The 23,975-nt window shown below is 42.1% G+C and overlaps 2 protein-coding genes across 5 annotated transcripts; both read left to right on the top strand.

Moving 5' to 3' along the window:
• Positions 1 to 1,913: 1,913 nt before the first annotated feature.
• On the top strand, positions 1,914 to 15,226 carry col6a2 (collagen, type VI, alpha 2). 3 transcript variants are annotated; one of them, XM_026149912.2, is made up of 33 exons: positions 1,961 to 2,155; positions 3,246 to 3,321; positions 3,892 to 3,979; positions 4,115 to 4,215; positions 4,314 to 4,457; positions 5,126 to 5,488; positions 5,569 to 5,589; positions 5,684 to 5,749; positions 5,850 to 5,948; positions 6,054 to 6,080; positions 6,198 to 6,224; positions 6,318 to 6,362; positions 6,465 to 6,518; positions 6,598 to 6,660; positions 6,751 to 6,813; positions 6,916 to 6,969; positions 7,053 to 7,088; positions 7,182 to 7,244; positions 7,903 to 7,965; positions 8,082 to 8,144; positions 8,238 to 8,300; positions 8,386 to 8,436; positions 8,521 to 8,619; positions 8,698 to 8,760; positions 8,841 to 8,876; positions 8,965 to 9,010; positions 9,104 to 9,256; positions 9,346 to 9,440; positions 10,876 to 11,057; positions 11,153 to 11,331; positions 11,429 to 11,467; positions 13,360 to 13,691; positions 14,214 to 15,226. In XM_026149912.2, exons 3-33 carry the CDS (start codon positions 3,904 to 3,906, stop codon positions 14,481 to 14,483), a joined length of 3,036 nt encoding a protein of 1,011 aa, XP_026005697.2. In that variant the 5' UTR covers positions 1,961 to 2,155; positions 3,246 to 3,321; positions 3,892 to 3,903; the 3' UTR covers positions 14,484 to 15,226. The 3 variants fall into 3 exon arrangements, with proteins under 3 accessions (XP_026005696.2, XP_026005698.2, XP_026005697.2); XM_026149911.2 differs by lacking the exon at positions 3,246 to 3,321 and having other exon boundaries at positions 1,914 to 2,155; XM_026149913.2 differs by lacking the exons at positions 3,246 to 3,321; positions 13,360 to 13,691; positions 14,214 to 15,226 and adding an exon at positions 11,913 to 13,128 and having other exon boundaries at positions 1,914 to 2,155.
• A 4,556-nt stretch (positions 15,227 to 19,782) lies between these two features.
• On the top strand, positions 19,783 to 23,808 carry LOC113010517 (D-serine dehydratase). 2 transcript variants are annotated; one of them, XM_026149610.2, is made up of 10 exons: positions 19,783 to 19,924; positions 20,493 to 20,648; positions 20,747 to 20,876; positions 21,207 to 21,357; positions 21,463 to 21,643; positions 22,054 to 22,172; positions 22,654 to 22,780; positions 22,929 to 22,991; positions 23,089 to 23,194; positions 23,286 to 23,808. In XM_026149610.2, exons 2-10 carry the CDS (start codon positions 20,503 to 20,505, stop codon positions 23,373 to 23,375), a joined length of 1,113 nt encoding a protein of 370 aa, XP_026005395.2. In that variant the 5' UTR covers positions 19,783 to 19,924; positions 20,493 to 20,502; the 3' UTR covers positions 23,376 to 23,808. The 2 variants fall into 2 exon arrangements, with proteins under 2 accessions (XP_026005395.2, XP_080148761.1); XM_080292635.1 differs by having other exon boundaries at positions 23,265 to 23,808.
• Positions 23,809 to 23,975: the final 167 nt, after the last annotated feature.

Genomic DNA, 23,975 nt, shown 5'->3' with positions numbered 1-23,975 from the left:
TTCTGCGCTCATTACAGACAGCAAAAATGTTTGTCTGCTTTTTCACTGCACAGCTCTTAACATTTTTATTTCCCCCCCTGCCCATGTTGCCCTTCATGTGCATTTGCAGTTGTTTGCAACAGGCACAAATAAATTGTTCCTTGTGACCTTTTCCATGGAACTGTGAGAAAATAAGCTGCAGCAGTGTCTGAGTATGATAGTTTTCTAGACACTTTTCTTCTACAGTAATCCCTCTACAGAACTCTCTTTCAGTCCATGTGACAAAAATTAATGTGTGTGTGTGTGTGTGTCAGAGAGACACAGAGAAGCAGAGACTGGTTTACTCTTATTCGGGAGGAAGGTCATTCCTATCCTATGAGTCACCCAGTTTTAAGAGAGACCAGAACACCCCCATCTCTCCATCACACACACACACACACATTGCTCCACTCTTCTCTTTTTAAGGAAAAACCCTTCCCCATCCAGAGAGAAGAGCTTCACATAGTAATAACTCTGGTCAGCAACTGGCCTTCTCTTCCTCGTCATTCTCTTTTCTGTCTCAGCACTTCTTCTCATCTTCCCACACGGCAGAATGCTGATTCCTGCCTCACCTCCAGACACCTCTGTAAGCGAGGTAAAGTTAAGAGCAACGTCTTCAAAAATGTCCTTTCACAGATTCGTTACGTGTTCATTCGTGTCGCTTCGTCTAAAGCTTGACAAGGTATTTTATGTTGATCCTTGGTACAGCTTCAAAATAAAACTCCAGATTTTCATTTTTATTTTTTACAGCATCTTCCTTCCACAGTGAGTTAATCCACATGACCGCTTCATTTCCACATTGTTGGCTCTGCCATGTAAAGGATGTACAACTCTGTTCCTGATTTGCCTCCTGTGTTCTGCGCTGGATTACACATTAGTGGCAGTGTTAGTCTTCACTGCAAAGGCAGCTCCAGCAGCATAATCTGCAATGATAACATAAATTAAGACATGCTTTCCATTCACACTATAAATCTGTTTGTGCAGATGTGCACAGACAGGGTAAATCCCCTAAAAAAGGGGAGAACTCCCACTACGTTAACACATACAAGTAGGTAAATAGTTCGCTTTAAGTCCCTCAAAATATGTAAACATGTGCGCAGAGTCATGCACAGGCTGCCTGTGTTTACACCAGGTATAAACTACAGAGCTTGGCCTACTAATTGCAAGCATATCACCAGGAACAGGCAAGACGGTGGGTTAGGAGTATGGAGGGGGGTGAGTCTGCTCTTTATCCTGTTTTATTTCATTCTGACCTGCCACATGTCTGAGATCAACTGTGAATACCTCCTAAATGCTTTAGCTCGAGGACCTGAAAGCTCAGCGAGTCCTAAGGTTTTCACCATGTGTTCTGTGGAATGGCAATGATAAAAAAAAAACTGTGGCGTTTAAGACAGAAACAAGTCTTGGCATCCCAAATTAGTGGTGCTTGGGGGGAAAAATTGAATGCTGTAAATGACTTGTTGGCCTATAATCTGTCAAGCATATCAGAAATATATCTCTCATCAATGATATCAAGTCATTTTGAGCCAGAAGAATATTCATATGACAAGACAGAAGATTGATCAGCCCAAATATAACATCACACTTCTATAAAGAGAATTTAATTAGTTTAAGTGGCCAAAGATGTAGAACACGGAGCTTGTATGATAATGCAGAATCATAAGAATATTTCCATATCAGGTCATTTCTTTATTTTATATATGAGTTCTTCATAAATACACGTTGACTGCAGACTTTATATCAGGATAAGTAAATACATTAGAACTAAAGAGCACATATAAACACTGGCGATCACTTTCTGGCAAACGACCACCTGTTGGCACGGCAGGCACTTGGTACACGCACGCGCACACACACGGGTTCCAGCGAAGCCACGGCGCCTCCAAGCGGACGGCGTTGCGCACTGAGCTGAGCTGGGAGGAGGAGGAGGGCTCAAGAGCTCGTAGCTGGGGTTGGACCGGGACAGGCGGACGAACGGACGGTTCTTCTGCGGGAAGCAAACGCGCATCCAGGGTGTCATTTCCCACTCTCTCTTCCTGTATCACTCGTTCTCTCGGCTCCCCCCCCCCCCTGTGGAGATGAGGAGATAATCAAAAGATAAGCTGCTGACGAAGTTCTGAAGTTGTATAGAGTTTGGGTAAGCTGCACTTTTACGCACAGACTCTTTTTGCTTCTCTGTTTCGCTCTCGCTCTCTCCCCCCGTGTCTCTCTCGTGAACCTGCCTGTCTCCCTCTTCTCTCCTTCTGTGTCTTGTAATTTAGTCCTATGAGCTGAAATGACGGTGTTTTCTCAGCCGACGAAAACTGTTGTGTGAACTCTAGCTCTCAGGCGAGAAGTTTGTGAGTTCTCAGAGCGTCAACCTTCTCTGAGAACTCACAAACGTTAAACAAACAAATAAAAATATCAGAGAGTGGATTGTATATTTCTTTGGGTTTTTTGCACGATATTCACCCGCTCTGAGCTCTAAAGCTGTGAGAGCTCCCACTCGCTCGTGGCCCGGGCAGTGGAAGAGGAGTAGGAACATCTGCAGAAGCTGCAGGACTCCTGCGCAGCTCACAGCCTTTTGTCCGCTAGAGGGACCCGCAGCAAAGCGCGTCGCTGACGAGGTTCTGGCTGATATTCCAGCATTAAAATAAAATGTAGGCCTGTATGAAAACTCACTCAGCAGCGCTGGTGGGGGAAAAATCATTTTGTTTCACAGATACGAGCTCCACCGGCAGAACAGCTGAGCTGTGTAGAGTGACATATATGAATGACACATGTAGTATTGGAAATTGTGTTGAAAGTTCTTTGTTCTCAGACGGAAGCTGTTTTCTCCTGTTTTGCGCCGTTAGTGTGCGTTTTTTCATACTGTGCTCTTGTAGACATTATTTTAGCTGGAGTTCCTAGTTTAAATGGAGTGATGGGCAATAGAGTTCTTAGCTTCTTTCATTTTGCTTCTGCCCAGATCATAAGAGCTCCCACAAGGCCCAATGTGCAACTGGTTTCTGTACATTTGTTTTGAATGGCAGAGACATGTCCCGTCAAAGCTGTAAAGTGTGTGATGCAAATAAGGTCACCGAGCCTGCCCTCAATGAGTTAACCTTGCTGTGACAGCTTTGGCTTTATGTGAGAGTGGAGAAATCCTGTTGATGGCAGTAGAGTGAGACCTTTGAAAGAATTTGGTTTGTGATAAAAATGTGTGCCTTTCTTTTTATCCAATCAACAACCTGTTTTCTGGTCTCCAGATGCAGCCATAGGCTGACCCTGATGTTCAGGAACACGGCTGAGGTTTCATGCTTTTTGTTTTGAGAATATAATCAGGTCAATACCTCGTAGCTTTGAGCTTGAACTGAACTACTTCACTCCTGCACAAGTTTTGTTGTTCTCATTGAACTTTGATGGAATCTGGTTGTAGTTTAGCAGCGGGTTAAGTTTCTACAGCGACACAGTCATACAGTCATACAGTTATTACATTTTTTAGCTTTTCTTTTCTTTTCTGTCTTTGGACACACACAAAACAAGTTTGACTCATGTGATGCTTTCAAACCTCTTACATAACTGCACGGCAGCCATTTTGTTCACTGTACAACAGTCCCTGCATGTGTTTGTTTGACACTGATGTCAGATGAAGAAAATGAAAAAAAAAATAAGTTCAGTTTTAAGCAGGAAAAAAGCACTCTAGATACAAAAAATTCATATAGTGAAGCGTGCATTTTCAGGGTTTTTTATAATGTTTTATATATTAAAGGCTATTCTCTCATCATTTCTTTTTTTCATCTTAATAATCTCATCATGCATGTCTTTGCCTTTCTTTGCTGTTTTATCCTGCAGTTGCCGAATTCATTTCCCAACTGCAATAACTGAAAAGTGTGTTTCAATGTGCCGTGACAGGAGAAGAAGAAGATGGTGGGGTTAGAGTTCGTCCTGTTCGCTCTTCTCTTTGGAGCCCTGACTCGTGCCGAGAAAACCGATTGCAGCAGTGAGCACGACAAAACTGAACAGCCACAGTTTCACTAACACAACATGGAACATTTGTCTGATTCAAGTACTCTGTGATGTAACAGGAAGGAAGGTTTAAGTTTGTGTTTTTGTGTTCTCATCTTTTCCCTTCTAGAAAAAAACGAATGTCCCATAGACGTGTATTTCACCATAGACACGTCGGAGACTATTGCCCTGCAGGAGCCGCCTCCTGGAGCACTTGTGGAGAGTATCAAGGTTGCTCATTTATTTACAACTCTGTGGCTTAAAACGATCCCTATTGTTGGATTTAGTAAAAGTAACAGCCGTGTTGTGTAATGTTGTTGATGCTGTAGATATTCACGGAGCGGTTTGCACAGCGTTTGGATGATGAAGAGCTCAGGGGTGTCGTGCGGATCACCTGGAAAATCGGTGGACTGCACTTCTCCCAGACACAAAGTGTTTTCAGTCGGTTTGCATCCAAGAATGATTTCATCACAGTGAGTGACGCACATCTCAAAAACCTTTAGTCTTTCAAATACACCTGTTCACTTTTTGTCCAATAGCCAGCTGGCCTAATTGGCACAGAGACGGATCAATTCAGCTCAAGTTCATTTTATGTATTAGCACCAAATCAAAACAACTGTTACCTCATTGGGCTTTATATTGTAAGGTAAAGACCCTACAATAATACAGAGAATCTGTATTATTCTAAAGCATCTGGGAAGGAAAAACTCCCTTTTAACAGGAAGAAATCTCCAGCAGTACCAGGCTCAGGGGAGCACAGCCGTCTGCCCTCCCTGTCTGGGGCTGAGGGGAGGTAGGCAAGACAAAAACCACATTGTGGAAGAGAGTCGACTAATAATAATAACTAATGATTAAATGCAGAGTGGTGTATAAACACATAGTGAGGGAAAATAAGTGAATGAAGAAGAAGCATTCAGTGCATCATGGGAAGCCCCCAGCAGCCTCGGACGAATGCAGCATAACTAAGCAAGGATTCACGGTCACCTGATCCAGCGTTAACTGTAAACATTTAAAACAGGAAGGTTTTAAGCCTCATCCTATCAGGCTTCTCCTTTAATGTTTCTGCTGTAAATAACATAAAATAACACAAATTTTGTAACTCATCCTTCATGATAACGCCTCTGATTTTCTATGTTTCCAGGGTGTGAGGGGAATCAGGTATTTGGGTAAAGGGACCTACATCGATTGTGCCCTCAGAGAAATGGCAAAGGAGATACAGAGCTCACCCTCATACCCCAGGGCCCTCCGATTTGCTGTTGTCATCACTGATGGTCATGTGACTGGAAACCCGTGTGGGGGTATTAAGGTGGCAGCAGAGGAGGCTCGTGACAAGGGCATCCATATCTTTGCTGTGGCAGCATCGAATAACATAGAGGAGACTGGGCTGAGGGACATCGCCAGCTCTCCAGTGTCCCTCTACAGGAATGAATATGCAGCTGTGAACTTCAGCCAGAACAGAGTCACGATAGATACCCCAACTATTGATCGAATCATCAAGACAATGGTAACTTCCAAACACACACGCATAAACAGTCACAGCTACTGACAGCTACTGCTAATGTTTTGTGTCCTTTGTCTTCACAGAAACATCTGGCATATGTAGAGGTAAGACACACCTGAGAATCAGAAGAGGATCAGTTTATGAGCTGCCTTCCTTTATCTTCACTGACTGTCTCTCCTTGTGTCTTGTGAACCGCAGTGTTACAATGTGTCCTGTCTGGAGACAAAAGGGCCTCCTGGTCCAAAAGGCCACAGGGGACAAAAAGTGAGTTTAACACACACACAAACACTCATGCTTAGAGCACTTTCACCTATGTGACTTTGATCCTCACAAATGTTTTCTCGTCTGAACTCGATGACTGCAGGGAGCTAAAGGAGACAATGGCGAGCCAGGAATAAAAGGAGAAAGAGGTCGCCCAGGAGACCCCGGTATCGAAGGTCCAATCGGTCAGCCCGGTATCAAAGTAAGAAGCCACACTTTCGCCTACCCATCATCTTCATCAGTGCAACTCTTAACATTGATTTAGGCTTTATAATGACACATGGTTTTCTTTGTCCCGTCTCTGTAGGGAGAAGCAGGTCTAAAAGGCGAGAAGGTGTGGCTTTTGGATTTTTTCAACTATGAATGGGCTATGGAGATGTTTGAAAATGAATGAAAGTAACGTCTGTGTTTCTTATACATAAAATGACTACTGACTTTTGTCTGACTACAGGGAGAGATTGGAACTCAGGGGAAAAAGGTATGTCTAATCTAACGTCATCTCTAAATAATCATTAATGCTGGAAGGTGATTTGCTTTTCTCATCTAACTGTTTCCTCTTTGTTCTCATTAGGGTGTGGCTGGCATCCCAGGACGCAACGGGACAGATGGGCAGAAGGTAGGACTCAAGCAGTCTTTCCTTAAATGCTCTTATTTTGAAATGACGCTCCCAGTTTTTGATCATGGGATGCTTTTCTGATGTATTTGTCGTTGTCTTTAGGGTAAAATTGGGCGAATCGGCGCTCCAGGCTGCAAAGGAGACCCAGGCGACAGGGTATGTCACGTCACTGATTACTATTCAAAACTATTATTACATGCTATCTATTTATGGTCTGTTTTTTGATGGTTTGCAGGGTCCTGACGGTCACCCTGGAGATGTCGGTGAACGTGGTCCTCCCGGATCTGATGGAGACAAGGTAGATGGTCGCTCCTGCTGTAAAAATAATAAAATTAAAAAATCTATAATTTGTTCAAGAGGTGATGAAAGTCTGCTTAATTGTCTTTAGGGAGATCCTGGGCGCCCTGGAAGATCTGGTCCGCCTGGCCCAGACGGAGATCGTGGACCAAAGGTAAATTCTGTACCAGCAAACAGACAGAATAGCAGCATGGAAGTCACATTAGTATGATCAGTGTTGGAGGTGATAGACTAAACTCTGGTGTTTCATCTGCAGGGAGAGAGGGGAAGTCCTGGATCACCTGGTATTCCTGGAGCGAAAGGAAACACTGTAAGATGCATCCCCACATAAATAACAAAGTCACACTCATTCACCTGCTTCAAGGCGCTGATTGCTGTGTTGTGTGTTTTTAGGGAACCTCTGGAGTCCCGGGTGTTCAAGGCGAGAAGGTGAGAACACCTATTTCATTTGCCAACAGTCGTTCTCCTGCGAGCTTTGTCTTTATGTGGCATCACAGCTGCCATGCCTTTTTTTGTTTGTAGGGTAGAAGAGGAGACTATGGTCCAAAGGGTTCACAAGGGCCTCCAGGCACTAAGGGAGAGAAGGTATGTCTTTATGTACACACTGACACAAATCGTAAATGTCAGGTTCAGGTGGTTTGGTCTACAGTAGGTGAGCAACTCATCAACATACACATGCAAAACATAAAACAACAGATAAGCAAAAGAAATGAATGCTGTTTTGTACTTTGAACACTGCCAGCCTTCATCAAGAAGGAAGAAACTCAAAGTCAGTATGCAAAGGATGCGAGTGGTCAAAGTAAGATCGAAGCAGCCGACCGCTGGAACTGTCTGGCCTCAGCTGTGGCTCACCAATCAGCCTTTTAGACCAGTCAACAACTTAACTGAGAGGTTTTTTTGCTTACAAATAAGCATCTGACCTGCGCCAACAAGGAAAAGGATAGACTAAGAAAAAAGAGTTTCCTCAGAAATGACAGTCCAATCAGTCAGTAAAGGCTCCAAGATTTTTACAAGACTTTTTTGTAAATATTTTTTACATGTCACACTGACATCTACTAAATCATCCAGGACAGCGCTGTGGTTGGTGTTATCGTCTGAGGTCCCACTAACTTTTGGGACCTTTTGTAACTTTTACATCACCTACGTGATGAATTATTCGCATATCCTCAAATGATTTGTCTCTTAAATCGGTTTTATTATTCCACCACTGGGAGGCTGAAGGGCGTTTTTTACTGTGTTTCAGGGTGAAAGTGGGCCTGAGGGCCAGAGGGGCCTTCCCGGTGAAACAGGAAGCGATGGGGCAAAGGTAATATGAACTGCGGTGTCACATTCATTGATTCATTGTCATTGAACACTATACAGTCTTGAGCTCTTTAATCTACTTGAGTTTGTTACATGTGCACTTTTCTTTGTTCTGAACAGGGTGATGTTGGCTTGCCAGGACCTAGGGGACCAGCAGGCCCACCAGGAGAGAAAGGAAGAACCGTGGGTTAAAAGTCACATTTGAGAACTATATTTAAAAGTCCCTTAAAGACATATATGTTAATCCACTCTCCATTTACTCTGCTTGTATTTTAGGGCAGCAGAGGTGACCCTGGTGATGCTGGACCTAGAGGAGAGCCTGGAAACCTCGGACCAAAGGTTAGACTCTCCACGTTTGTTTCTGTGGTAGCTGTCTTCATAGCTGCAGTTCCTTGTTTTAACTCTTTGTTTTATCGCTACTCAGGGAGACAATGGAAGAGCTGGCTTTAGCTATACGGGATCAAGAGGAGAACCGGTAACTTAGAATCAATGCGTTAACACTGCTTATAGTTTCTGCCTGACATGGCCAGGTGATGAAATTTTCCCCGATAATACGCAGGGTGACAGAGGAGACAAGGGTAAGCGTGGACCTCGTGGCACCAGAGGTGACTGTGGTCAAAAGGGTGAACCTGGACTTAAAGGAACTCCAGGACAACCAGTAAGTAGCACCTTGGATGAAGTTTGAAGTTTCTCTTTCGCTCAAAGGAAAGCTGTGTGATTTATTTCCTTCCAACAGGGCGAGCCAGGGTCCCAGGGTGAACCTGGATCAAGAGGCCCAAAAGGAGAAGCTGGGCGTGATGTGAGTACACAAAAAACAAACAGACAGATCCATAATGTAGTTGCATTCGCAGTGTGATATTTCGCATTGTCTTTTTGCAGGGAGATCCCGGCCCTGAGGGGGATCCCGGCCTCACTGTGAGAATATTGCAACCAACTACACTTTTATTATGTCAGCACAAACACATGATGATGATTTAATGATGTTTCCTGTCTTTTCCTGCAGGAATGTGACGTCATGAACTACATCAGAGAGACGTGTGGCTGCTGTGGTGAGTTTGTTTGCCTCTCTCTAAACATTCATGACATCAAAGTGCTCTGTCAGATTGTCAGACCTTCACAGCGTGCTGCGTTTTCATCTCTAGACTGTGAGAAACGTTGCGGACCGCTGGACATCGTGTTTGTTATCGACAGCTCAGAGTCCGTGGGTCTCACCAACTTCACCCTGGAGAAGAACTTTGTCATCAACACCATCAGCAGACTGGGGTCATTTGCCAAAGACCCTCTGTCAGACACAGGTAGATACAGCTGTCAGGCTTTAAGTTCACATTTTTACAAGATAACTCCCAATTACACCTGTTAATAAGATAGCCACGCTTGTTTCCAGGCACTAGGGTGGGAGTGGTTCAGTACAGTCACAGTGGAACCTTCCAGGCCATCCGGCTCAACGACCCCAAGATTGATTCATTGGCTGCTTTCAAGGTCTCACACAGACGGACACAAACACATGTGTCAGTTTATTTTTAGAGTAGAGAGGAGATTGTTCTTTACACCAGATGTTTTTTTTTAATGAACTAGGCTGATCAGTCTGCACATGTTCCTCTCAGTACGTTGCTTAGTAGTGTCTGAGCTGCAGAAGATGGAATTCACCATCATAAAGCAAGTGTCTGGCCACATATGATGTTTTTCTTATTATAAACAAATCAGAAAAGAATAAAAACGATGATACACTGCATATAACAGGTTGATCAGCCACTGTGATGTCACCCATTGACTTGGGGGCTCTCATTTTAAAGCTTTCAGTTTTACATTTTAGCCAGTGCTATTTCAGTTTTTTAAAAGCACATGTCCCAGGCCAGGGATGGATCATACTCAGATCTTGGATTTCAAGTTAATACTGAAGCAATTTGCAAGTTAGAAGGCTACCACGCCCAGAGATATGCCTCATTTATTTCATTTTCATTAGAGCTTTAATCAACAAACCCAACAACACGTTGGATGGAAGATTTGAAACTTAGCACTGAGATTTTAAACTAGTTAAGAAAGTGTTTTCCAGACATTATGAATCAAATTTTAAAAAAGCAGAGTGATTTTCCCAGACCTCTTCACAATTGAGGCTTAGACGATCTGCCCCCTGCTTGGCATTAGAAAGAATGTAAGAAGTGTAATCCAGCTTCTCTCAAAATAGTGTTTTTGTTACAATTGCTGATTACATTTGGTAAACAAGTTTAAATTTGAACTTGAATGTGGTCAGTGCAAACTTTATCCTATTTTATTACATTAGGGTGTGTCTGAAAAAAATGGAAATAACTTCTGAATCTGAACAGTGATGTCAACACAGCAGTACCTTAAACCTGCATTCTTTCTAATGGCCAGACGGGGGCGACTCATCTGGTTGCAAAAACAAATCTGTCTCTATGAAAGTTTATGGGAAAATATATCCACTTATCTATTGACTCATAGCCTTGAAAATCACTTCACTGTCAAATTCATGGTCCCATGTGCTAGTTTTAAGTCCTATTTAATAATACAGAGTGTTCATTTTGTAATTTATGGTTCCACTAAGAATGAAAAAGATAATAAAACAGGGTATAATTTAGGGATAGTGCCTTTCTGATCTGCAAGCTACTTTAACCTCTATAACTATAATTAAGGTAAAATGCTTAGTTTCTTACCGACATCCATCCTTTTGCTTGTTTCATTTCAAAAAAACCAAGGCAGTAAATGACAAAAAAAAGGGATTCAACAAACCATTGGGTGTCATTACAGCCTATAATTTCACCTCAGCACATATTACCATAATTGTTTTTATAGAACAAGGCCGTAGTCAGACATGAAGCGCCTTTGTAAAAATAATGGTGGTGATGTGACATAATACGCGGCAAACAACTCTCATACTGTCGTCTCCATCGCTCAGGATGCAGTAAAGCGTTTGGAGTGGATCGCAGGAGGTACGTTCACGCCGTCTGCTCTGAAGTACGCCTACGACAACCTGATCAGGGACAGCCGCAGAGCGAAAGCCAACGTCACTGTCGTCGTCATCACCGACGGACGCTTTGACCCCAGAGATGACGACAATCTGCTCACCTACCTCTGCAGGTGCTACTGGGGCTGTGGTTTGAGATTCATTTTTTGTGAAAAGGATCATTTTTATCTCATCGATTGTGTTTGTGTGAACCAATGCATGTGAGTAGAGATCCCAACGTTGACGTGAGCGCCATTGGTATCGGAGACATGTTTGAGCAGATCGAGGAGAATGAGAGTCTGAAGAGCATCGCCTGCCAGAGGGATGGTAAAGTAATGGGAATGAGACGCTTTGCAGACCTAGTGGCAGAGGAGTTCATTGACAAGATCGAGACCGTGCTCTGCCCAGGTAAATACACAGAAATATTCATTCTGTGCAGCATGTAGTGGACTAACCATCTTGTTTTGTTCTTCATGGTTTGACATATTCGCTATCTTTGTTTTAGATCCTTTCATCGTGTGCCCTGATCTGCCTTGTAAATCAGGTAGGATTTTTTGTATAAGTCTAAGTGTCCTGTTGTAGCTTCACTTATTCCTGTAACATTTATACTACGCTTCAAATTAAGTTACTTTTTGTTTTGCCTTATTGAAAGTTCTTCCATCGAGGTACTTTTACCTATTTATACAAATCGCCCTGCATTTCACTTCAGTGGTGGCCATTTACAACTTAAATACCAATAGATTTGCCTTCTTTTTGAAGCATACTGCCCCGTTAGACTGCATTAGGATTTGGTTGCAATTTGTTAAACCGTGCGAGCAGTAGGTCAGTAGAGATCATTACACCTCCTTTGTATTGGTGCGATTACATTTTTTGGCTCAATCTAAGAATTTTCAAGCAACTCAGTGTACCTCCGACATCTCAGTTGGCTCTGTTGGTGCCTCGTGTTTGTGGGACCACGCCCACAATGTTATTCCGCCCACTCGTTGCAGGAGGGGGCATCTCTGTGGGGCAAGCCCCACCCCCTTGGAAGCCACTAGCCGAGGAAGGCAGCCCCTCATTGGTCCCCACCTCTTTGGAGGGTGTGACCAGCCTGCTGAGCGGCCTGAGCGAGCAACAGTATGGGATTGGTGTGGCGACCATGGCGTACACAGCCCAGAGAGCCAAACTCGCCCAAGGAGCGGACAGGCAGCAGTGGACCCAGCTGTTTATCAACTCCTTCAAATATGTCTATGGGGACATTATGGGGGACCCAACGAAAGCCATAGGACTTTGCTAATGCTAATATGCTAACCATGCTACCTCGCCATTATGGATGCCATTGACTAATAAGCTTACTGCTGGACAAAGAATAGAATTTATTCAAACTGTGGGCATTGTTTTATTGTTTAAACTATGCAGGTGAAATATACACCTGGGCTGAACTGCATGATATGAAGCTGGTCTTTTACTAAGCTTTCAGAGAACCCTTTGTGTGAATTGACTTCAGTCAAAATGTGGATTCATGATCCCTTCTGGCCTCAGAATATAAATATAAATATAAACATTTATGGATATAGCACAGTAATCCTGAGTATGTCTGTTAGTAATATGTACAGATCACGTATTTCAAAACATTTTCAATTGAAATGGAAAATGAATGTCATGCATTTGTTGGAGGCAGATTTGTCTACAGGGCCGTTCTTGTTATTCGGTTACAGTTGATGGAGCCTCATTTTCACTGTGAATCACTCCGATGACAGGTTTTTTTTTGCTGTTTTGCACGTATCCATGGTTACAGCCTTTATGTTTTTTTCCCCTGTGAATGAATCACGTCGGTGAAAGGCTGTTGCATGTGGAAAATATCTGGTTTTACACAATTCACAGCATACTGTATGTGAGTCAGAGGATGGTGTATGTTAATGTTTGGTTAAATGAATTGGCACCGACTGTGAGGGAACTATTGTATGATGTGCCCTTGACTGGTGCATGTTTTTCGGGGGGATTTTTTTTGCATGTGGCTTGGCTTGCAAAGTAGGATGACTTGAAGAAAAGGACCACAGAGTGGCTTCAATCCAATGTCATGTTATTGTTTTAGCTCTGTGACTGCAACTTGCTGATGTGAACATTGTTCACGTTGTTCATTTTGTTTCCTGTAAAATGGGATACATTCATATATTATTTTTATTTTAATGTCTAAAGAGAATAAACTCAACGAGCAAACTAAAACAGTGCTTTATTGACAAGGCCGGTCAGAATCTGGGAAGGCTACTCAAAGAAATACTGAAAGAGCCGGACTGCAGCTGGCATGCATGGAATTACAGCATGTTGTTGTTAATATGTGTATATATATTTTTGTTGTTGTTGTTGTTGTTGTTGCGGGCTTTGACTCTTGAGCATCTGTTTTCCAGCTGTAGCTCACCGAACACCCTGCTATGTATGTATGTGTGTCTGTTCCAGAGCCTGCTGTGGCTGCTTGTGTTCAGCGGCCAGTGGATATGGTGTTCCTCCTGGATGGTTCTGAGAGGATGGGGCTGGAGAACCACCGCAGGGCCAAAGAGTTCATTGAGAATGTGGCTCGCCGTCTCGTCCTGGCTACTGGCGAAAATGACGATAGGAATTCCCGCCTGGCTTTGTTACAGTACGGCAGCCCCTCGGAGCAGAGGGAGGAGTTCGCACTGACGCATAACCTCACAGTGATCTCCGATTCACTAGCAGGCGTCACCTACATGGATTCTTCCTCTGCTTTGGGCAGCGCTATCATCTATGCTGTCAACAATCTGGTGTTCAAGGTATAACAAATATACACATCTTATTTTTTTTTCATTTGAGAAGTCCAGACCACTCCCTCCAGCTGTTTGAGGTGACACGCAGCTTGTGTTCTAGCCAACACCTGCTTCTAGCTGTAAATGGCTGAAGGTGCTTAATGTCTAAATTGTTGTGTTACTTAAAAATTAACCTAAACACAGAGACTTTGAAGGATGAAGTCAGTGAAGTCAGCTTGAGAGATCAAAACTGTTTTTTACTCTGTTGTAGCATTGTTAACTCTGTTGTAAAGCTCAGCATTTTAACAAGGGAGTCTGTGGGGATTGACTCACTTTTAGAGCCTGCCTCATGTGGCCAGACGAGGTACTGCAGTTTTTGGCATTTTGGTGTGTTGTTTTTTTTTGCAGTCCTAGTGGTTGTCTTTTTGACTCCCTGGAGTTTTCACTGATTGACTGACAATCTTCTGGCATCACTAATGTCGCAAGTATGGAGCAAAAAATGCTCAAATGATACGCGACTTTATTATTTGTTTTATGTTGTGTTTGTAGGGCAACAGTCGCTTGTCACGCCGCAACGCTGAGGTGGCCTTCGTGTTCATCACTGATGGCATCACAGCCAGAGAGCAGCTGGATGAAGGTGTGAGCGCCATGAAGAGAGCGGAAGGCGTTCCCACGGTGATCGCCATGGGAAGCGACACTGATGAGGAGGTGCTAAAGAAGGTGGCGCTCGGAGACACGTCAGCCATCTTTAGGGGAGATGATTACGCCATGCTGAACAAGCCGGCCTTCTTTGAGCGCTTCATCCGCTGGATATGCTAGAAAGGAACTGTAAAGCTAGAACGAGAATTCATGGGAGGAAAGAAGGACCAGCTCCTTCAGCGTACATGTAAACACACCCTCACAGACCACACCTCTGTGGTCACTATCATTACTGGATGGAAGGCACTGAGGGGGCTACATATCCTGTCATTATGGGAGAAAATTAATTTACCAAAAGCAAAAGCAGTCTATGCAGGACCAACACACACACACACACACACACACACACACACACACACACACACACACACACACACACACACACACACACACAAAGACATGCAGTATCATTTGTATCAGTTGTTCTTTTAATCTCAAATCTATATTTTCAGCCAAAGACCTCCCAAAGGAGAGGTACGTGATTTCTGAATGTGTACCACTTTATCAGTAGGCTTTATTTTGTATTAATTTTTGGTTTGCCGAAACACATTTTTCCTCCCTCTCTCACAGACGTGTGCACACACACAGTCCTTTTTTCCAGGAAGTCAGTATTTACTTAAAAGGTGCTAAAGTAGAAAAACAAGGACAAAGCCATTTTATTTGGTATTGAATGTGTTTTTTACTTCATGTTATGCTGTAAATGTAGATTGATCAGGGCATAAAAACATGTAGATATGCTTCAAACACAAATTACACACACAAATGCATATTCAGTAGATAATTGCACACTGATTAACACGCAAGCCTAAATGAACCAAATCTGTAAACCTGACGTCCAAATAAAGCCTGATATTATGATCCCAGCACTGTCTGTTGTGTCTGCCAGCCTGTTTGTAATTTCTTTGACACCAGTGACTTTCCTCGGTTTTACGCAGTAACTGTTAGTCAGCTTGCCTCCTGCTGGAACTGCTGGATAATGATTCAAACCAATAAACTAGTTCTTTATATTGTAAAGGAAAATATATTTTGCTCATTTGCTGTGTATTTTTCTTTATGTATTTTAATTATAAAGGCCTGTATAAAAGAAGGACAGCTTTGACTCACAAACAAACTGCTTAGCCAGACTGACACTCTGCAGAACAGGAAGCTTTCATGCTCATAACTCTCCGTAACTAACAGCGGGTTGTATTTTTTCCCCCATTCACCCAGAGCAGGTGACATTAAAAGACAGGGTCAGCTTCTCTAGCAACCATGTGGATTTAAAAAATTAAATGTATAGACCACACCAGCAACATTTACATCCATATCCTATAGACACCAAAGAGAGGGGTGTATAAGAAGGGTTAGCAGAAGTATGGACATTATCAGATTTTTTATTCTTTTGGGACAATGTTTACATTTTAGTAGAGGTAGTCAGATCTTTTTGAAAGGTATTGAATGGTTTTGCTTTCCCGAGCCTTGACTTGATGCAAATAGACTGACCATGTATGATAAGAGTTTTTAGGAGTAGCTTAATTATTTCTTCCATTTCTTTTGTTTTTCATATTTGCAGTTGGTTAGCAACTGTAACAGAATGGCTGTCACAATAACAGTGTAATGCCTTTTTACCAATAATGTAGTTTGGGCTGTTTCTTATAGTTACAAAGGGCTTTCAAAGTTTTTACATCAGAAGCCGATCCTGTTGCAACCCTCCCATAAAGGACTACTTTTTAGCAGCCCATCTATGACCCTTGGTGCAGTGGTGTAATTCCAATAGAAGACAATAGAATTATCCTCAATGAGCACACATTACAATCAGTACTTGGCTGATTGTCCCTCCTAAATGGAGGGACAGTAACTGCGTCTCTCCATTTAGGCTTGGACTTTGTATCTTTTGTAGGCTTGGACTTGACTTTGGGCAGGTGCAGTGCCTGCAGGCCCAAATATGTTGCTGGTTGGTCCACCTAATTATGATCACCTCTGGGTCCAAAAAATCAACATGGTGGTGTCCGTCACACTACACACAACACAGAGTGCAATAACCAGGGGATGAGGTCACGATGGCTGTGTCCAATTTGACATCACGTGTCAGCGTGTTTGTTTCAGTTCCTCAAGTTCACGAAGCCAAAGCCAGCCAGCCTGTGGCAAAAGACAAACAGCACCCATAGCCGATGCACCAGCCAAGGAAGAGCCAACCGCTGCCACTGCCGCTGCTGTCTCGGCACCCTCAGAGCCTGAGCCCACGCCTTCCTCATTTCCTGATGACACATCCCTGAAGAACCAGGAGCCCCGCCTGGGACCCAAGCCTCGCTCACACAAAAGGGTCCTCAACCCTCCTGAGAAATGTCTAATGTGCTGAGCGTGCCACCTCTCCCAGTTTGTGTCCATAAACCTCTTTTTCTGCTCCCCTGTTAATCTTCTCCCATTCTTACACTGCTCTTTGATGGTCATGTGATCTCTACACCTAAATACAGCCCAGTTATTGTTGTTGTTCACACCTGACGCCTGGGCTCATGAGTTGTCCTCAACATCTTGCACTTTCATCCCCCGTTTCTGACTCCCTGCCATCTGTCTTCTCCTCGATATTCTTCTATAATGAAACCTGCATTTATTACAGTCACCAATGAGTCAGCTGAATGGCTAGCTGTCACATTATCACTTTAAGTGTAACACTTTTCAGTCTCAACTTTGCAGTTCCTGTTTTCATCGTTTGTGGTACAAGCATTTGTAAGTGTAATTTGTTTGGAGGCACAATCGTTGAATTTTGTGTATGTGAAAACATTTCTGCATCTCAGGAACGGTTTGGACTACTTGCATAATTTTCAGCTTGAAACTGACCTGCAATTTGGTTTGGCTAAAAATTTCACAGCAGACATTTGCCCAAATTTCTGGGAGCTTTCTGGGGTGAACACAGCTTCTCATCAGTTTAATACAGATTATAGCCTTGGGCTAATTTCCATCTGCAGACCCTCTGGCAGGTTGGTGTTACACACAAATTAGTAAAAACATACAGAGACAACAATAACAGGACAAAAACAGTGATCACATTAAATTAGAACAAACAATGACAAGAAGAGTGGAAAACAGAGGACAATACAGATAACAATAACGGAAACACATCAGTTATATTGCACAAACCCCACACATGCCCTGACTGTCCTGATATTGCACTGACCCATTACACTAATAGTTGTTTCCCTTTTTGTAATACACTAACTCTTTTTCACGTCCAACATAAAGCATGATTAAACATGATCACATGTTTGCGTGTGCCTCAGCCACCCTTTTAAGTGACTCTTAAAGATAGGGAGACTTGCACTTTCCCTCACTGACAGGGGAAGAGTATTCCAGAAGCTCAATGCAATGACAAAGTTCAGACCTTAACCTGATGGAAATCCGTTGGTGCGACCTTAAGAGAGATGTGCATAAACAAATACCCCCAAACTTCAATAAACTGAAGCAACATTGTAAAGAAGAGTGGACCAAAATTCCTCCACAGTGATGTGAAACAGCAATAAAATCATACAGAACATCATTGCTTCAAGTTATTACTGCCAAAAGTGCTGCAGGTTTCTCTGTGCTGCTTTTTTGTTGTTGTTATTGGTTTTTTTTTTTTTTTTTTTTGGGGGGGGGGGGGGAGTCACTTGGGGAACAGTTTCAGGCCTTTATTGGCCAAGCTATCTATGATAGAGATGCAAAATCTATAGATTTGAACAATCATACTGAAAATCAAATGTTCAAAATGTAAATTTGGTGACAGGTTAACAGAAAGCTTGAAATATTTATTCTGACAGGGAATCCGTGTCTGAGATTTGAATATTTAACCCTAAAGGGCTGTTTTCATATCTGGAGGCAACGGGATTGTAAAGCATTGAGTTTCATTTTTGGTTAGTGCATCGGCATAATTATTCTGGCACCAAGCAGCGATGTGACCTGTGGATTACTGCAGGATAAAATAATACTTCTGGGCCCAGCTTTCAAAGTAAAAGCAGTTGTGGGAAACTGGCAAATGCTTTATTTCCATCAGCATTTAAAAAAGCTAAAGAATAAATAAATAAATAAATACATAAATAAATAAAAAGGGTGAGTGGTGCGCTGGATGAATGAGAAAACGACTCTGTGAAGACAAAACAAAGCTATAAAAATGTCCACGTGCACAGACATGCACACAAAAACTGCCTGACTCCTTGCTGGCTGTAACTCACCGCGCGTGATCACCTGTAATGTTCGTTAATAAGACAGACACGTGACCATTCTGATAGCCGTGTGCCATTTAAATTAGCATAGCTCACCAGCCATCATGGAAATCCGATAACAACGCAGTGGTGGGGGGTGGGGGGGTCGCTTCACATTCTAACTTTAAACAAAGGATTTTAAAGCTATTTGGTGTGGGTTTAAATCACATTTTAAAAAATCTTAACTTTAAAAAACTGATGAATTGATGATTATCTCATACATCAACACTTTGGAAAAGTGGCAAGAGGGAATCTCCCTCTAAGATCATTTCATGCACCTTTATGAGCAACATTTTACACTTCCATCACAGCTAAATGAGCCCTCATTCATTTGATCATATTTGGTTCATTTCCTGGGATTCATCTGTTCCTGGGATAGATGACAGTGTGAAGGAATTCCCAAGCTGGGCGCATGACTCTGGGTAGCTTGCATCAAAAACAAAAAAATGCTTTGATGCAGCCATTAACAGACCTTAGACTCCAAAACACATTGCTTGCATTAACTGAACTTTCAAAACAGAGCTACCTTAAATTACACAATTGAAACATATGTGTATTGTTTGTGTATTTATACACAAACACTCATATATATTCAAATGATTTAAAAAAAAAAGTCCATTTACCTGTTACTACCACACCAAATCTGGTCGTTAGTACTTCCTGTCTTGTGTAGCCACTATGATCCTGGAGCATTTCCATTGTGTTTTGGAGTTTGTAAGTGCTTTGTCTCTAGGGGCCACCGTAAGTATACTTTTATTTATTCACTCCACATAAAATCTAATAAATAAATTATAAAATACAACAAAAAAAAATTACATTTCAACTTTTAACCTTTTAAATGTTCTGCTTTTTCCTTTTAAACAAATTTTCAAGTGAAACAACACAAAACACTGCAAACCACAGCACAATAAAACATAAATTAAAATATGCAAAACAAGAAGAAGATACACATTCTCTGTCATATAGGTCTGGGATGATTTCTGGGAGTGTGTTTTCCTGCTTGGAATCGCAAACATGGGATTCACTGCATGGATAAACTTTCTGAATCCTTTTTCATCCGCCACTGAAAATAGTTGTGGATGATGACTATACCTTTCTAACGTGACGATGTTGTCTCTTGTTGTTGTCCCTGGCTCGCTATCTCTCTATTTCCCTCCTGCTCTGTTCCTGCTACTGTATTATATGCTACTATGCTTCTATATTAGATTTTTTTTTCTATGATTTATTTTATGATTTGCAAAAGGTTCTCCCTGATTGTACTTTTTTCATTATTTTTGACTCCTCGAGGACACCGTAGTAATGTGATCGGAACTTCCATAGAAAAAACAAATTCGCTGTTTTGAAAAGGTAAGCTGTGGTTTGTGCTGCATATTTCTGCATTTTTTGTTGTTATTGTTGTTGTTTCCGATGCTTGTTAATGTGCTGGTGGTTCCCTCACTGTTTCACAAACGCTATTATGCAGATTCGAAAGCAGTATGATTTTAATTTATCTATCGTTATGATGCACGATAATATTATCGGAAGGTCTTTATAGTACCAAAAAGAGGAGGAATAAAAAACTGCTTAAAGAGTGAATTGGATCACATACGATTTGATGAGTTGCAGTGCATTTGTAAAGTTAGTGTTTAAGTTTAAGTTAGTGTTGTCAAAGTTCAAAGTGCGCTGCATTACATAATCAGAGACGTTGCAAAACTACACCCAAGTGTGATGAAGTTTACTTGCTGATTCGTGCATGTATAGCAGATACTTATAAATATAACTATTGAAATATGCTGGTTGAGCCAATCATGCAATAGAATTTAATTGCATGGGAAATATCTGAAGTGCTTTGTGTGTGTGTGTGTGTGTGTGTGTGTGTGTGTGTGTGTGTGTGTGTGTGTGTGTGTGTGCGTGCGTGCGTGCGTGTGCACTCCAGTGCTGCCAGTATGGAGGGAGATCCTCTCTCAGCCCTGTGTACTCCTGCTTTTGTGGTGGACGTGGACAAAGCGAAGAGGAATGCCCAGAGGATGATTGAGCGCTGCCAGAAACTGGGAGTCCAGCTTCGTCCACACATGAAGACCCACAAAACCCTGTATGGATTCATACGCTCATGCATAGACACGCACACAGCACATGCTTACAGACTTGCTGCGTATACAGGATTCTGATGAGGTCTCTGTGTGTGTCTAGTGAGTGTGCTGACATTATGACGGGTGGATCACAGAGGTGCATAGTGGTTTCCACCCTGGCAGAGGCCTGTTTCTATGCTGACCATGGATATGATGACATCCTCTATGCCTACTCTATTCCCTTTGATAAGGTTCTCTCAGCTCACACTTTAAATGTGTCCTTGTTTTATATTCTGTGAAATCATAAAAGCTGTAAAACATTAGAAATGGAAAAAATAGATTATTAATAACTGAGCCTGCTGAAAATGTATGAATCATATTTAGTAATATTATCACTAGAAACAATACATATATGTAAATATATGATACATGTATATCGCCATAGCACTTGCATGTAAAATAGCTCCAGTTCTATGCCATTACTTTGACATAATTTCTCATCACTTTTATATTTGTTAGTTGTTAATGTCCCAGCTGTGCTCTCTGTGCCATTTTTAATGTATGTCTCTGTGTGTCTTTAGGTAGAGCGTTGTGCAGCCCTGTCAGAGAGACTGGATCTCTTCCAGATTTTATTGGACCATCCTGATGCTTTGGAGCAGCTCCGAAAAAGACCCCTGAAAGATGGCCGGCAGTGGCACGCCTGGCTCAAACTCGACTGTGGCAATGGGAGAGGTAAACGTGCAGGGAAACCACGATAGATTTAATCATAAGTGCCTGAGCTACACTTCACTTCTCTGTTAACACGAGGATTGATCATGTGTCGGCTCTTTGTCATAGCTGGCGTCCTGCACTCGGAGCCAGGAGCGCTCAAACTGGCTGAAGCCATCGCTAAGACGGAGGGCGTGGAACTTACAGGAGTGTACGCCCACTGTGGGAATACCTATTACTGCACAGGAGTTGAGCAAATACAGGCTGTTGCCCAGGAAACCACCAAACTGACTCTGCAATTCATGGAAAAGTAAGCTGAAAGCTTAAAAAAATACACTGACTCATTAAAGCTGCTCTAATCAATAATTTTATCTCACTGGCTATTTAAGAACGCACACGACATAACAGCTGTTGCTCATACTCTTGAAAATTAGTTTTTATAAGCTGTTTTAACATCTTTGTTTTGGTTTCACAGCCCACAGGTTTCTTGTATTGAGTCACGCAGCTTTGTTTCCAGAAGCAACAAAAAAAATCATACATCATATCTAAAAATGATGTATCCCATGTTTTGCACCAGACTGTAAACATGTTTCTGCTCTAAATTTGAGCATTTTCACATGGGTGTGATTGACTCTCTTTTGGAGCCATCTGGGAGAATAATTCTGCATTAACTTTCAACTTGTTTTTTGTTTGTGTGTTTTGGGATTTTTTTTGTGTCAGACTGAGGGCTGTTGGCATCATCTGTAAGTCCAGCATTGGCTCCACCCCTTCCTGTAGCCATCCAGTCAAAGACATGGCGCAGCTGAGCGAGGTCCACCCAGGAAACTACGTCTTCTATGGTGTGTACACATAGACCCACTGTTTCCTAGTTTAAAGGTGACGTGTAAAATCCACTTTTTCGTTATTTGTTGTGTATATTCAATATTCCCAGCGTGACTCAGTAAACATGACAAAGACCACGCCCTTTGACTTCACATCAGATGGGAAGCGTAGAATCAAAAGAGCCCTTTGCCCTATAAAAACAGTCCCCGACAGTACTGTCCTCTTAAGGTCATGACACATAGCTGCCTCGTAGTTTTGTCTACTTGCCCGACATGTTTCTAGTTGACTTCGGGACCCGACAATGTTTAAAGCTACAGGCGCTGAAACGGCCTGTTTGGAGCAGAGGTTTATTAAACAGTCTATAGGTATGGCAGGATAAATGACCTTATTGGTATTTTGAGCTGAGGAATAGTCGGGAGACATGTCACACTTAAAATATATTTTTCAAAAGGGCCTTTAAATTACAATTTCTTTTAAATGCATGTTTGTGGCATGCAGATGTGCAGCAGTCTATGATTGGCTCATGCTGTATGGAGGACGTGGCTGTGAGGGTTCTCACAAGAGTCATTGGTCACTGTCCACACAGGAACCAGCTCCTGATTGACTGTGGATGGGCTGGAATCAGGTGGGTTCAACTTCATTCAATGGGAGCTAATACCTATCCCCTAAGTTCTGTTTTTTGTTTTACTCATCCCTGCTATCATCAGTGTAAGCTCTGTTTTGGAACAACCATGTAACTTAACCTTTCACCTACTCTTGCTTGTCTCTCTCAGTTTGGACGGAGCTGGAAAACTTCCCACTGGATACGCTGTGATCGAGGGGCATCCAAACCTCAAGTAATGCTCTGGGGAAAAAAATCTCAGTCTATTTTAGTATCTTTTTTCTCTTTTACTCTCAGTACCAATGTTAAATGTGACTGCCGTGTCCCTCCAGGTTGTTGTCTATGACCCAGGAGCATGGACGAGTGGAGCCCATCTCAGGACAACTGGACTACAGCAAATACCCCCTGGGCTCTCTGCTCACACTGATTCCCTACCATGTTAGTACTGAATGATTTATAGTACATCTTATTGACACATCAGTTTTATTGTACATTTTCCTGTTGTCAGACAATGTCTTTTTTTCTGCAGTCATGTGCAACAGCAGTGATGCATCCTGTGTACCATGTACACTCCAAGGGTTGTCTGGTAGGGAAGTGGACGCCCACTCGCGGGTGGTGAAGAGCTGGACGATGTCTCCCCCTTCTTGTCTCTTTGGGACAAGTGAGATATATAGAGACTCATTCCAAATAATTTACACATTAGAAACACATACAGCGATTCCTTCTTTGTTAGTGAGATGTGCCATCTTGATGGTAAAACATATAATTAATGAAAATATTCTCACTGTGGGCTTCAGAAGTTTCATACTGTAACAGAAACCATGTTGCACTAATGTTATGTCTTTAAAATTAATTTTTGTGTTCTGCACCTGTTTTTCACTGTCTGCAAGGAGACCTAGCTAGTGATGACTTAATAGAAAGTCATATCACTTGTGCTATCAGCTGTTAATACCAATGCTAATAAATGTTTATGAATGACCCTTTATATACAACTGCAAACTTTTGTGATTTATTTTTTCTATCAAAATAAAGATTTTCTTGGTCCCCTTTAATCTTCTATTTTTCTGTAATCTATGAATAAATAAGTGCCAGCGTTTGAACGGACACGCAAAAAATATCTTGGTGATAAATGTTTTTTTTAAATATTACAGAAAATACATCATTCGCATTAATAGTAACCTACATTACTTATTGAAAATATAATAATTAATCAGTCGGT

This window comes from Astatotilapia calliptera, chromosome 18 (genome assembly GCF_964374335.1).
Source record: "Astatotilapia calliptera chromosome 18, fAstCal68.1, whole genome shotgun sequence".
NCBI classification, from domain to species: domain Eukaryota; kingdom Metazoa; phylum Chordata; class Actinopteri; order Cichliformes; family Cichlidae; genus Astatotilapia; species Astatotilapia calliptera.
Note: the sequence above shows the minus strand (reverse complement) of the source record. Positions and strands in the feature narration are given on the sequence as shown.